Source organism: Saimiri boliviensis, chromosome X (assembly GCF_048565385.1).
Source record: "Saimiri boliviensis isolate mSaiBol1 chromosome X, mSaiBol1.pri, whole genome shotgun sequence".
Classification (NCBI taxonomy): Eukaryota; Metazoa; Chordata; class Mammalia; order Primates; family Cebidae; genus Saimiri; species Saimiri boliviensis.
Genome location: NC_133470.1, coordinates 111,733,780 through 111,748,233, shown reverse-complemented (window position 1 = coordinate 111,748,233; position 14,454 = coordinate 111,733,780). Strand labels below are relative to the sequence as shown.

The 14,454-nt window shown below is 37.8% G+C and overlaps 1 protein-coding gene across 3 annotated transcripts in view; it reads right to left on the bottom strand.

Annotated features, from left to right (window-relative positions):
• The window catches only part of TENM1 (teneurin transmembrane protein 1), an 832,265-nt gene that overhangs the window by 114,598 nt on the left and 703,213 nt on the right, over positions 1 to 14,454 (bottom strand). For 2 of the 3 annotated variants that reach the window (XM_074391610.1, XM_074391609.1), the window contains exons 24-25: positions 7,995 to 8,015; positions 2,533 to 2,765 (exon numbers count right to left, since the gene is read on the bottom strand). In XM_074391610.1, coding sequence (XP_074247711.1) covers positions 2,533 to 2,765; positions 7,995 to 8,015 — 254 coding nt within the window. The remainder of the gene's footprint in view (positions 1 to 2,532; positions 2,766 to 7,994; positions 8,016 to 14,454) is intronic. The other variant, XM_074391611.1, reaches the window with a different exon arrangement.

Below are 14,454 nucleotides of genomic sequence, written 5' to 3'. Positions count from 1 at the left end.
TGCCTAGTATGAACCACACATTCCACTCCTTTAAGCATTCTAGTTCACTCACTGGATCAAAGCAGATGTTGACAACACCAGCTTCAGGAACGTTATGTGTAAACTGTCCCAGATGGACTAGACATTTAGCTGTCTGAAGTCCGGGCTAGATGTTCTGAAGACTCCTTACTGCTTTGGAATGAATGAATTATATCAGATTATGGCAAAGGAAACTTTTGGATAGAAAAATGAGTAAATCAAGCCAAAGGAAAATGGAGTAGTGGCTATGACAAGAAGAAAAACTTAGTTTAATATTAACTTTAATAGATACATAAATTTCAGCACTCTCATTACTGATGCTTCAAGAGTTCATGTAAATCCTGTTCATCAGTACTTTATTATTGCTGCTTTCCAAGAAAAAAAAAAAAAACTGCAGTGAACCAATTATTTGCTTTATTTGGAAAAGCCGAAATATTCATTCTCTATGTGGCAGGTTGAATGTGGTAGGTGAGGTGAGTGGTTTTCAAACTAGCAGCAACTCAGGAGGATGTCAATTTAAGGTACAATACAAGTTTGAGTCCTCTCTATTTCTTATGCAGAAATTTTTATAATACACCCAAGTATTTCAAACCTGTGTAAAAAGTGAGAACCAGTCTAACATATTTTCTTGAAAGATGAGCTGATTATATGTTGCATCTGACATTTATTTCATTCATGAAATATTTATTGTGGACCCACTATGTATAAGGAAAGACAGCTGGCACAGAGAAATAAAGAAAAAATTTACCCTAATACTTGGGGGGCTTGTGTTCCCTTAGGGAAAATAAGTCACCCCCATAAGCACTATTGAAATTCCTTTTAGGAATTCCTGGCATAGATAAGAGTTACTTAATTGATCAATTACACAATAAGCATGTGTAGTGGGTCTCACATTATGCTAGAAGTTGGTGGGGAAGTGGGGAAAATTCCAAAATATTAGATGTGGTTTTCCATCTCAAGCAACTTATTTCAGAAGAAAAAAACCTCCCATTCATGAAAGCAGAGGAAGCAAAAGAAGGCAAAATAAAATTAAGTGCTAATTGGGTAGTGTAGACACTGTTAAATAAATTCAGATTTAATGGTATGGCGTTAGCCAGAGGGGCTTTATAAAAGACAAAGGCCTTGAAGAAAGTGAAAGCTTTAAACTGTGATACTAGTAGGAATTCAATCCCCATATAGCAAATGTCAAATGGTTAAAGAGTAACCTCTTAAAATTTAAAATGACCAGCTAATAAATTAAACACACTGACCTCACTATATTTATTGGCATGGAAAGATGTTCATAATACATTGTGTGTAAAACGGGTTACAGAACAGCATTGTATAATATAATTCTACTCTTAGAGAATTAAAATATCTGATATGCATGGAAAAAGTCTAGAAGGATAAATACTAAAATGTTAACAGTGGTTTTCTATATGTGGTAGGCTTATGGATGACTTTAATTAAATATTTTTGTTTTCCCTTTTCTAATTTTTCTGCAACAAATGTCTGTATTATTTGTATAACTAAGAAAATATGCTGGTTTTATAAACCTAGTAAAATGAATAATTTGTAAAATCACTAACATAAATGCACGCATGTGTGGATGCATGAAGACACACACATACACACACACACACACACACACACACAAATATCTTGGAGAAGGAATTGAGAATAACAGTTAAATAATTAAGGCAACAGGGTCATTGATATATGATGACAGACTTAAAAGTTGACTGTCCCTCAACTTAGTGGCCTAAGATTGGCATATGATCTAATCCAGAAAATTCAGAGTTAGTCAAGAGACAGATTTGTTCATTAGAATCTCCACAATTGAATTGAAGGTTGGTCCTTGAAGACCGAGAAGTAAATTTAGGACAAATAAAAATAAGGCCACACTCCACAGAAAGCAACAGAAAAAAAATTGGAATTTGTTATTCTAGAGGCAATATAAACTAAAAATGTAAGTAATTTCCAGAGTGATTCAGATAAATTAATGGAAGAAAGATTCATTAAAGGTTCATAACTTTTGCTAAGCAAAAGTCAGGAATGTTTAGCATCTATGAGATACTCAACATACTTAACAGTGGTAGAAGGCAGGCACAGACCTGATCCCAAGAAATGCAGGCTAAAGAGCTAAAGCAGGGGCCTGCAGACTCTCTGCTGGGTCAGGTTAACGCTTTATTTGCTGGACTGTAGGGATTTTCCAGGAGGTAACTCTGGGGAGAGGTTGGGGTGCCAGGGAGGCACTCTGAGGGTTCTGGTTAATGGTTATTTATCAACTAGAAAAGAAAGCATTTCATTCTTTTGATAACAGTTATGACCATATTAATACATATTGGCTAAAAATGGATTATGTGCCTTGAATGTGTCTACTGGGATAGACTTCAATATTTTTGCTCCCAGAGGCAAAATATTGAGGCAATTGGATGGGCTAAAGTGTGACAACAGTCTCAGGATTTTCTAAAGTCAAATAAAATCTTCAGATGACCAAAGGGTAAATATACATATATGTATTTTTTTTTTTACCTCGAGGGCTATTCAGTGAAGCTTCTGATGCTCTCCCACCATCTCCACAATGACTCTGGTCAAAGGGAAGGCACTGATCACCAGTTCCTGCCACCACTTCAAAATTCTTGGACAGATCTTTCGTCTCCATAAGAGATTTCAACTTGTAGACTTTGCGAGTATTGGTGTCTGACAAATAGAGTGACTCAGACACAGGGTCCATAGCCAGATAGTATTTGTGAGCAGGACTTGTGCTAAGGAAGAGAAAAATAAAGTTATTCAAGGCACTTTTTCAATACAACCCCCCTGGGCTCAGCCTTTTGTCACAAATGGAAAAATCTTTTGACAGATGAGTGAATTCATTTATCTTCCTTTTTATGTATCAAGGAGATGACCTTGATGGATACTTCTTTGTTTATCTAGTAGTGGGTCTAGATATGAAACAAATCTAATATGTACTGCTAACTCATAATAATGCTGACATTCCAATACCAACCATTTGGTGGTAGAAAGAAACAGAAGACAGAAAATCTTAGGAGATTATTTTTCTCTTATTCTCCATACTCAGTTATCCAATTACTTACTAGATGATTGCTGGGTGTCTCAGCAATCATCTCAAACTCAACGTATCCAAAACAGAAGTTACTTTCTTTTCCTGCTTTCCGCATCCCTCATAAACCTACTCCCTCTCTCCTGGGCTTCCTGCCTCACTTGTGGATAATACCATCCTCCAGGCTCCAGCTGTCAACTGAAAGGTATGTCCAAAACTCAAGCAGTCTCGCTAAGGGAGGATCACTCTGGAGATATACTGCCAAACTCCTCTCCACGCTTCCCTTTTTCAATTGACTACTACACTTTTCTAATCCGTTTTCTGTTCTTTCAGGATACCGTGGAACTGATTATATTTAACATTTTTAAAGTTATAACGGCAATCATATGATTGTGTAACCACCTAAAGTTACCTTGTTTGGATTTTGGCATTCTTGAAACTTTTCTATTACATATTCACATGGCATCTCCAGTTATTTTTATCTCCATACATGGCTGAATTTGTTTATTATTTTGATTCTTCCTACTTTCAGGTTTTCAATGGCTACGATAACCTTAATTTTGGAGACATTGTACTTGAACCTAAGGTTCGTGTAATACTGACATCATTCAAATCCGAAACCCGGAAGTCGTTCCTAACCCCTCCTTTGCTCTCCACATGCAATTGTGTCTGTAAACTAATTTTCAGAAACATCCTCATCTTCCATCCCTGCACGATTACATTAGTCCTATCTTTCAACATCTCTGGCCTGGAAATATTTTCTATAGTTTGACATGTAGGGTGTGTTTTTGAAATCTTAAATCGATTTTTCCCATGCTGCCGCCAGAGTTATTCTGATCTTTTGGCTCCCATCTTTAAAAACTTTTTTATGTTTCTTGATGTGTTAGCCAAGCCTTTCTTCTCTTAATTCATTCTCACATGCCTGTTGAGGCTTTATTTGGGCATCATCTCCTGAAGCAAACTTTCCCAGTCTTCTCTTCTCCAGTCTGGGTTATCTGCATTATCGTACGTCTATTCTGGGGATTACATATCATATTAAATTATTTGTTTATGTGTTTGCATCTCCCCCTCCTGCCCCCACTGTTGCAGTAAACTATGAGAGCTTGGAGGAGAGCAATCTTGTCTTGTTTACCTCTGATATGCTCATTATCCATACCTCTGCCTAACACTCAGTTGTCAAAGCCAGAAACCAGAAGCCGTTCTTTTCTACCTCCTCCTTTCCACCATTTCCCATATCCAGTGAAACCTGGTTTTTAAATTCTACTTTCTAAATTCTTCACCAGTCTTCCCACTTCTCTTTATGTCTGCTGTCATTAGTCTAAAGCCTCATCGTCTCTCATCTGAACTACTTCCTCGGTACCATTTGAGTATTGCATATTTGCTTACTAATTCATTAAAAATCATTTATTAAGTGCATACTTGATAAATCCAAGAACTGTGCTATGGTCTAGAGACCTGCTTGTGTGCAAGACACACACAGCTTCTTTCTTTATGAAACTCACAGTCTAGTGGGAGAGACAGATAAGTAGACAGGATATGACTGCCATGAGTCCAAGTGTCACGACAGGAGAAACAGAGGGAGAGAAATTAGTAAACAGGAGGGACTTGTGTCTTAGCAGCAACTATCATATGGTATTAGCATTATTTTTAAAACTTATTAAATGAAGTCCATACTTATTAGATTTCCTTAGTTTTTACCTAATGTTCTTTTTCTGCTCCAAGATCCCATCCACGATAACAAATTATATTTAGTCGTCATGTCTTCTTAGGCTCTTCTGTGCTGTGACAGTTTCTCAGACTTTTCTTGTTTTTGATGACCTTAACAGTTTTGAGGAGTACTGGTCAGGTATTTTGTAGAATACCCTTAACTGAAATTGTCTGATTGTTTTTTCTTATAGTTAGACAGCAGTGATGGGCTTTTGGGAGGAAGATCACAGAGGTGATAAAGTACCATTCTGATCAAATAATATCAAGGGTACATAGTACCAACATGATGGGCCACTAATGGGTTTGCCCTTGATTTCCTGGCTGAAATAGTGTTTGTCAGATTTCTTCACTGTAAGGATACTCTTTCTTCCCACTTCCCACACTTTACTCTTTGGAAGGAAGGAACTATGCATAGCGTACACTTCCGGAGTAGAGAGTTAGGTTCCACCTCCTTGAGGGTGAAGTATCTACATAAATTATTTGGAATTCTTCTAAATGGGAGCTCTATCTCTTCTCTATTTATTATGAATTCAACCATTTATTTATATCAGTATGGACTCAGGAATATTTATTTCATATTTTGCATTAAATTCAATGCTACGTTATTTTGTTGCTCAAGTTATTCTAGCTTTAGCCATTAGGAGCTCATTTTGTTGATGTATGTGTCCCTCTGCCATATCCCCATTAATGTGGGATTTTTTTTTTTTTTTTTTTAGCCCTTCCTTTCTTTCTGGCACTATAAGATGCTCTGGGCTCATCTGGTATACCCCCTGCCCCAATCCTAGAATCAGCCATTTCTCCAAAGACCTCCTGGTTCCCTTTATTGCAGAATGGTATTAGAAACCAATATCTGGGTGCTGGGTGTAAGCACTATTTTTTTTTCCCTAACATATCTTTCTCTCCAACTACACTGTGAGCTCTTTGCAGGCAGGAACCATATTCATCTCTCTATCCTCAGTGCCAACAGAGGATCTGACAGGATTGGTGCTCAGTAAGTGCTGAACTAAACTGAACTACAGGATATGAAACTAAGACATAAAAGAGTTCAGGCCTTGCTACTTAGGCAAAATGGAGGGGAGAAGGCAGTCAGAACAATCAAGATATCTTTAAGGACTGGAATGTTATTATTGTATTTGTAATTATATTTGCCCTCCAAGCATAATTACTTATGTTAATAATAATCAGGCTGGTAAATACTAACTTGAGACTGTTTATAGTTTTAATTGGAAAAAATTAGGTTCAATTGGAATACTTCATTTTTCCCTACTTACCTTCATCAAGTAAGAGAATCCAGTAGATTCCAGGGACACCTTCAACCCTGGAACCACCGTGACAGGTGCTGTAAATAAACTATAAAGGGCCCCAACAAACTCCAGAATTGATTTGGCAGCGATAGCAGACAAGGCATCTCTTTGGGAAAAGCTGCTTCAATAGGGGTTTGAGTAAAAGTCTTTACATATATAATAAAATTTTTGCCTTCAGAGTAAAATTTTTCCAATGTGTTCAGATCTTTCTAGAATATAGAAAGGGTCACAATCCTTCTTTGAAACAACTACAAAACTTTGATAGCCAGTTTGTGGAGTTTCAATTCAGCCAGATTAATCATGCTTTGTTTAGGAAGAGTCCATAGGCTATTTTTCCAAGAGAAATGTTATTTGCACAAAAGCACTTTGGAATGCAATACCTTCATTCATTATTTAATATCCCCAATGCGCCTGTGAGGAAAGTTAGAATTAGCAGTCTCCTCAAATTTGAGCTGGGGAAACCCAGATACATAGGGAGCTTGTCCAAGTTCACTAACAATTTTGGGCCTGGACCAAGATTACACTAGATTATATGTGATTTGGGGTGCAAAATACCATCAGAATACTCTTGCTCTGAAGGCAGCAAAACAAATCAGTATTCCTGCCTTCTAATGATTAACATGTCTTATTTTGTTCAGCCAGGCTGTTCTCAAACTCTGCGTACTGGCCTTTAGAAAACAGAATAGCCCAACATACCAAATTCAAATCTGATTAATGCTATTTTCTTGATAGCCAGCAGTCAGGAAGGTCCCTCCTATCAATACATAAGTTGCCATTTCATGCCATTTCTCAAGTGCACTTCAGCTCTTTTGAGACTGATTTCTTTCTACTTTCTGAAAAACATGCCATACCTGAGAAAGTGAAACCACTGAGCTATATTCCAATTTGCTTTAATCCCTTAGGTCTCAATGCAAATTGCAATTTGAGACAATGTGAAGATTTCTTTTATAGCTTGTGTGTTAGGCTTACTACCACCTTTCAGTTAGTTTTACATTCATGCCCTGCTCTTCAGCTTAGCAAAGATCACTTCATTCACACTAGTTAAAATCACATAGATTGTTAAATGGGCAATTAATGTTTATAATTAATACTGTGCAACATTTTACCAAAGCAATTTGACAACCAACTTAATTTGCTTAAGGAATCAGTTATGCCAAAGTAGCAAGGCTGATCTTCTGCACTGGCATTTAGGAAGTGGCATTGCCCAAATGAAATCCAGATTAGAAACCCTATCAGTGCCATTTTGATGACAATTCATATTCAGAAGTGAACAAATTCAATTTTCTCCTTTGCAATTCCATGTAATTTAGAACAGTTTTGACAAGTATAATGCATAAACAAGTTGAATAGAAACATTTATTGTGATTAATTTCAGAGCTATGTGCCATTGTCTGTAAATGGTCAGTTTAAGGATTTCCTACTATTTTTGGTGGAAAGAAATAGAAACATTGAGGTCACATAAAAGAAAAAAAGAAAAAAATCATATTAAAGGTCATCATGGTCACTGTCTCTTAATACACTTGACAACTATATTTCTGGATCTAGGGAGATTGCCGTATTACCTCTCTCTGTACCTGCAACTTGAAAACATCAGATCTATTTGAACTTACCAACTCATTTGTGTTATCACCTTAGGGAAACATAATGAGGCTTAAGGCCTTCCTTTCCCATGAAGTACTGAACTGTCAGCTTTCACTTGTAAATTTTTTTCTTTTCAGTATTTTCTGATCCTCCAGCAAATTCCTACATAGTGGGCCCATCTTCTTTTGGAAGACACTTACCTGAGTTATAACTTCCAAATTTATGTTCACACTATTCTTTAACCTTATTTAGGAAGAAAAATTTCCCTGTTAACACATGATTAGGAGGTAGTCTCTTAGGCAAGGAGGGGCATTAGGCAGCTGCCGATGTGATTTGCTTACCTATGTCTGGTATCTCTGTTTCTAGGGTGCACAAGGTATCCACGAGTGGCAAGTAAAAGCAAATAGAGAGTCATCAGCATCATTGAACAAGCCAAATCTAACGGGACACACCAATTCCTAACTCAGATTGTGGCATTCAGAGAGACTCTATGGGGATCATTTAGTCAGGTGTGCAAGCCAAAGCTGACCCAATCCCTCTGGGCTTTGCCTCCTAAGATGGTGTCAAGGCAATTGCATATTTTGCTTGGTGGATGGGCAAAGTTCTAAGGAAGATTTTTCAGCAGGTTCTCTCTGCACCATCTGCATCAGAATTATTTGGATTCTTGCACTTGTGCACTTTCCTAGGGTTCTCCCTAGCCCTATTGAATCAGAATCTTGGGTGGAGGTGGGGCCTGGAAATTTTCTCCTTAACAAAGTTGGCTGGCAATTCAGATGCAAAATAAAATTTAGGAACCATTGAACCAGGGGTTGAAGAAGCAGCCACTGCAGAGGGACTAACCATTTTAGGTTTTGGTTTGATAGCCATAAACACTCTATCAAAGTGTAAAATCACTGTTTTATTATCAAGTTGTGTGTACAGACAGACAGCCCAACACTAACCCTAAGCCACTTATCTGATCTCAGAGATAAGATAGGGACATCTGTTGTGCAAATTCCTTGGCAATATTAAAAAGGTCCTTAACAAATTGAAAGTATGAGAGTTTTCTTTTAGAACATGACAGAATATCTCTGACATCAAAATTGCTGATCAAAAGAACGTCAGTAAAACTTAATGTACCCCAACTATTAGAGCCTTGTGTCTTCTAGTCATCCATACTCTAAGGGGCAACTGCGCTAGGCAGTAGAGGACTGTTAGGCCAGAAGAAGTAGAATACTTTGGTAGCTCCTGATCTGTAAGGCTACTGGCACAGGCTATTGCCTAGGGCATTTCATGATGGGAGCCGGTATGAGGCTTCTCACACAGGGAGTGCAGTCTGCGTATAGGCCTGACTTTGGGTCAAGTCTGCCCGGAATTAAAAGGCTATAATCAGCTGTGAAAGGCAGCCATTTTAATTTTTAAAATCCTTTGAAATCTGGCTGCATATAATTTTGAAAACACAAAGATAACGAACATTTTTATCCAAACTAGGAAATGGTCTTATTCTCTGGAATCTCAAGGAAAAAGAAAATATACAAAATTTTTCATTTGAAGCTATCTGCTACAACAGATTCAACTCTTTTTACAAAGAACCTTTCTGAGATTTTACTAGTTGGGCCACAGGTCAAGGTTCACTGACTTTTCTGTTTCCTTTGCTCTTCTCAAAAGGGTAGGCATCCTGCAGGTTGAAACAAAGGTGAGCCAGGCCGGGCGCGGTGGCTCAAGCCTGTAATCCCAGCACTTTGGGAGGCCGAGGCGGGTGGATCACGAGGTCAAGAGATCGAGACCATCCTGATCAACACGGTGAAACCCCACCTCTACTAAAAAATACAAAAAAAAAAAAAAAAGAAACAAAGGTGAACTGATAAGGATAAGGAGCTCTGATTAGAAACCTGGCCTCAGGCATTTGCACCTCTTTTAATTTTTTTTTTTTTGTCTCTAGACACTTGCCTGTTTTGTGGCCTCTAAATTATAGAACGAGCGTGCTTGAGGCTAACTGTAATCACTGTGACATAATTGATCCTCCTGAAGGAAGTTTAGTTGTGAAAGTACTAGAAGGATCTCATTAAAATATGGTTTCATCTGCAACAGATTCATGGTACAGAACCGTTTGTGTGTCTGCAAAGGTTTTGAAATTCTTACATGATGGCAAGGAGTGAGAGGGGGATGGTTTGACTTTCTTGCAGCTGCTTCGGATTCTGCCAATAATGTTACTGTGAATTTGGAAAGATATCCCATATTATGCAGAGCAGCTTCTTTCATTAACATCTCAGAGGGAGGAAGTGAAAATGATGGAATTTATTTCCAGTGTGTGACCTTGTTCTGTCTCAGAATTACTTTTCGTTAAGGATTTAGGACTGAACCATCACCAAAGTCAGTCTGCTATCTACCAAGCAACTGCCTACATGCTGAGGTGTCAGTGTGTGAGCTCTTCACAAGGGCCTGGGCCCATCCGTGGGCACCACCACCTGGCAGTGAACCAACTTGAAGCTTGCCATGAGTTAGGTGGAGAAAGAAATGGAATTTCAAATCTTTTTAGAGCAAGACATACTTCCAATGATACAATCTTTAAGTTTATCTTTGATTTTCTTAAGATCCAATTGATGAAAGGGTCATGTACTCTTCTTTTTTAATTTAAAAGAAAATTATTGAGATATGATTTGTATACCATAAAATTTACCCTTCTAAAATGTGCAACTCTGTGGTTTCTGGTACATTCAGAGAGTTGTGTAGCCTTTACCATATCCAATTCCAGAATATTTTGATCACCCTATGAAGAAACTTCATACCTATTTGTGGTCACTTTTAATTTTTCCCCTCCCTCAGCCCTAGGCAACCACAAGAATGTCTATTCTGGATATTTCATATAAATGGAACCATTAAATATTTGTCCTTCTATGTCTGGCTTCTTTCACTTAACATAATGTCTCATCTATTCCTTTTATATTTTTATGAGGTTAAGAGATGAAAACGAGGACATATGCCAATGTTGGAGCTGTTGTCTAGTGACCTGGCATCATGGAAGTTTGACTGGCCTGTGCTGTGGTGGCTGCAGCCCTTTACTCATTCTTCATGATGTTCTCAGCTTCTTTTCATATTCTTGGCCTGAAACATTTGACACTGAAGAATGGTCTGCCCTTCCTGCTCCTCTTTCCCTGGTCTTCTTCCTTTGAACATCCAGAGCACACTCCTGATTGTCACTGACTTCTTAGAGCTTCCAATTCCAGTGACCCTCATCCAAGATTACCTTCTCCCATGCTCTGGCTCTGTTCCTTGCCCTTATCAAAACTTATCTGTTCTATTTTAGGGCCCTGTTTTCAGCTAGCAGTCCCTTTGAAAAGCAGTCCGATAAATCTATAACAAGGGACTCATGAATGCTTATAGCTTGGTGAGTCATTCTAAAAGAGGTTTATGTTTTGGGAAATTTTGGAGATGTAATGGTTCAATTCAAAGGAACATGTTTCTTAGAGTGAAGATTTTGGGCACTGTGGAAGGCCATTGAAGATGCTTTTGGGTGAAGTGGAGGGAATCCTTGAGTACCACTGCTAATACATGAGATCAAACTGGGGAGGTAACCACCTATTGCAGCTACATATAGTATTTCTAGTATTTGTAGCTCCAATGCTATTGACAAGAGGGATGGTTCATGGCCATTTCTGAGATATTTGTGGAGCTCTCAAAGCTCCATTTCCATTTGTTCCTTCAGCAGAGGGCTCTACACGTTCTCCTGCCTCTCAGCATGCTAACTGCCCCTAAATGGCTGCTGTTCCAGTTCTATTCCATTCCCAGTCAATGACAGGAGTCAAGTCCAGAGAACAATGTATGAAATAGTAAGCAGTTACTGGAAAAGAAACAGGAGAATCTCAAGAGAAATTTTCATGTCACATTGACATTTGTTGAAACCAAATTACTTAAGATACCAAGAAGCATTTTCCAGGCTCTTATTTTCTTATCTCTTTCATTTTTAAAAGAAGGACAAAATAAATACCTGGAAAATAATGGAATCTTGAACAATAGCAGCATGATATTTTTATAAAGAATAAATCATTTCCTGTCATGCTTAATGGGTTTTCTAATGGAGTTGTGAACTTAGAAGATGAGAGGGGTACAAGGGGATATTACATATTTGAATTCTTGCAAAGCCCTTGATATGGTGTCTCCTATTTTTACTTCTATAATTATCCCTGCTAGTTTCAGAAAACTGAATAGTGGTCCTGAGGCTATAATAATTTTAAAAAAATCAACTAAATCATAATTGATGTGAAATAGTTGAAGGACTTGGAGATGTTTAGACTGAGGAAGAGAAAGCTCAGAACCTATGACAGCTCTCCTCATACTTGTGAATGTTTGTCAGGTAAAAGAAGGAAGTGACTTCTCTGCTGTTTTAGATGCTACCATTTGCCACTACTGAGTGAATTTTTCACAAATGCAGATTTTGGCTGAATATAAGAAATAACTTTCTTATGAAGCAGTCCAAAGATGCAATGGGTCTTGAGAGGTATTGAAGTTTTCCATGATTGAAAGAGATCAATGTAGAGACAACAACCATCAGGCATGGACTGGGCACAGTGTTGGACCTAATACCCTCATGGATCCTTCTAATGCTAAGCTCACAAGTCTGTGATGTCATTTTTGTTCTACTGAAATCTGTGTGTATATCTGCATAAGTATATGTATGTATACATATATATGTGTGTGCATATACACACACACACAAACACACATATAAATACATATATATTTTTTAACACAAGGAGTAAATTCCTAGCGAAACCAACACCTAAACTACCTCACGTAGAATTTAATCTATCTTAAAACATTTTTCAAGGGATGTATTTTTCAAGTCTCAGCGGTTTAATTGTATGATCTTATAAGCGTTCCTTCTTCATTATCTTACCTCAATCTCCCACTAGAAGGAAGCCTTAAGATGTATACGTATGAATGAAATCTGCAGGAAATAGGCAAAGGGGTACTATAGGCTTAAAAAATAAGAAATAATATTATTTCTCTTGGGAAATTTCTAATGATAGTGCTCTTGATGACCTTTCCTTTTCCTCCTTGTTCTACAAATGGAGGACTAGCTAGAGGTAATAAATGATTGGCAAACAATGAAAATGAAGTTTTTTTTGAGGTCAGATGCTTCAATTGGAAACAGTTTTGAACAATAGGGCCGAAGTAGAAAATATCTACAGTCTTCCAATCTTTAAACTGCCAAGGGACATCTGGAATTGTTCAGTGTGGCCCAGTATGAAATAAAAGGATCCAGAAGGGCATCCATTAGGGGCAAACTATATGTCCTCCCGAAATGTCATCAAACTTTGGGCTGAGAGCTACACATCTGTGGATCTCTAAATAGGTTAAATTGTATGTGGCATGTAAAAGGATGCTCAAGTATAAACCTGAAGTCAATTTTATAGATAGGGAAGAGAACTACAAGAGAACACAGTACCTCAGTTACATGATGAATAACCTGACAGAGGATCAAAATCTACATGGCTCTCTATCCCATTCTATAATAATCTGTTGACAATATTGCTTCTCTGTTCACAATTTTAAATACAATCAATAATATAATGACTATATTAGTCAGTGTTTCCAAGGAAACAGATGACTCAACCAACTAAAATGACTAATTTGCATGGGGCACAGAGCAATTAAATTAACTGATCTTAAGAAAAAAACTGGTACAAAGTGAAGTTTTTATCTAAACACAGTAGAATCAACGAACATTATGGTCCTTAAGATAGCACAGCCTTATTAAATCAACTTATTTCTTTCCAGGAAGTTTAAATTTGGAAAATTTATAAAGCAAATATATAAATCCACAAATTACATGTACAATATGCAATGTACAATGTACAGTACACATACAGTCAATTGATCAGGATAGATGCTTTTTTTTTTTTTTGAGATGGAGTCTCACTCTGTTGCCCAGGCTGGAGTGCAGTGGCATGATCTCGGTTCACTGCAACTTCTGCCTCATGGGTTCAAGTGATTCTCCTGCCTCAGCCTCCCATGTAGCTAGGATTACAGGTGCCTGCCACTATGCCCTGCTAATTTTTTGTATTTTTAGTAGAGACAGTGTTTCACCGTGTTAGCCAGGATTGTCTTGATCTCTTGACCTTGTGATCCACCCTCCTCAGCCTCCCAAAGTGCTGAGGTTACAGGTGTGAGCCACTGTGCCTGGCCGCTTTTTTTTTTTTTTTTTTAAGTGAATCTAATAAAAGCTATATTAGTTTCCAAGTAAACATGACAGCTAATGTGTGCTGACATAAACTGATTTGGTGGTTTTGACTATAGTCAAACGGTTAGGGAGTTACCTGCCAATTAGATCGAAATGATCATGTATATTCAATTAGCTTATTTCTTTGATGGCCAATCACAGGAGCGTTGGAATAGAGAAGAAATAATTGCCTTTTCTCCTTGAACCTAATGCAGGGGATATTAACCATGAGTCTATACAAAGGCTTCATCTACAGGGACTGGTTCCTAGTGGAGCAGTGGGAGGGAGGGAACTCAAGGGAAGGGAAAAAAATGTACCCTTAAATCACATGTGTCATTTTGTGTGATGTGTTTTTTCTATGGAGAGGGTCCACAGCCTTCAGTAGATTCTCCAAGGAGTCTAAACCTAATAGAAAATATTAAGAAGAACTACTCTAAAGGATCTCAACTCAGAAAAAGCCAGCTAGGGAGACAAGTGAAGTGAGAGAGCCTTGATGTATGAACTTAAAGTGTGTGCATGCCTAACTGAAGAGCTAAGACAATGAGACAAAACAATGTCATGGAGTAACAATGAGTAGAGGCATTGGATAGTACTTCCAA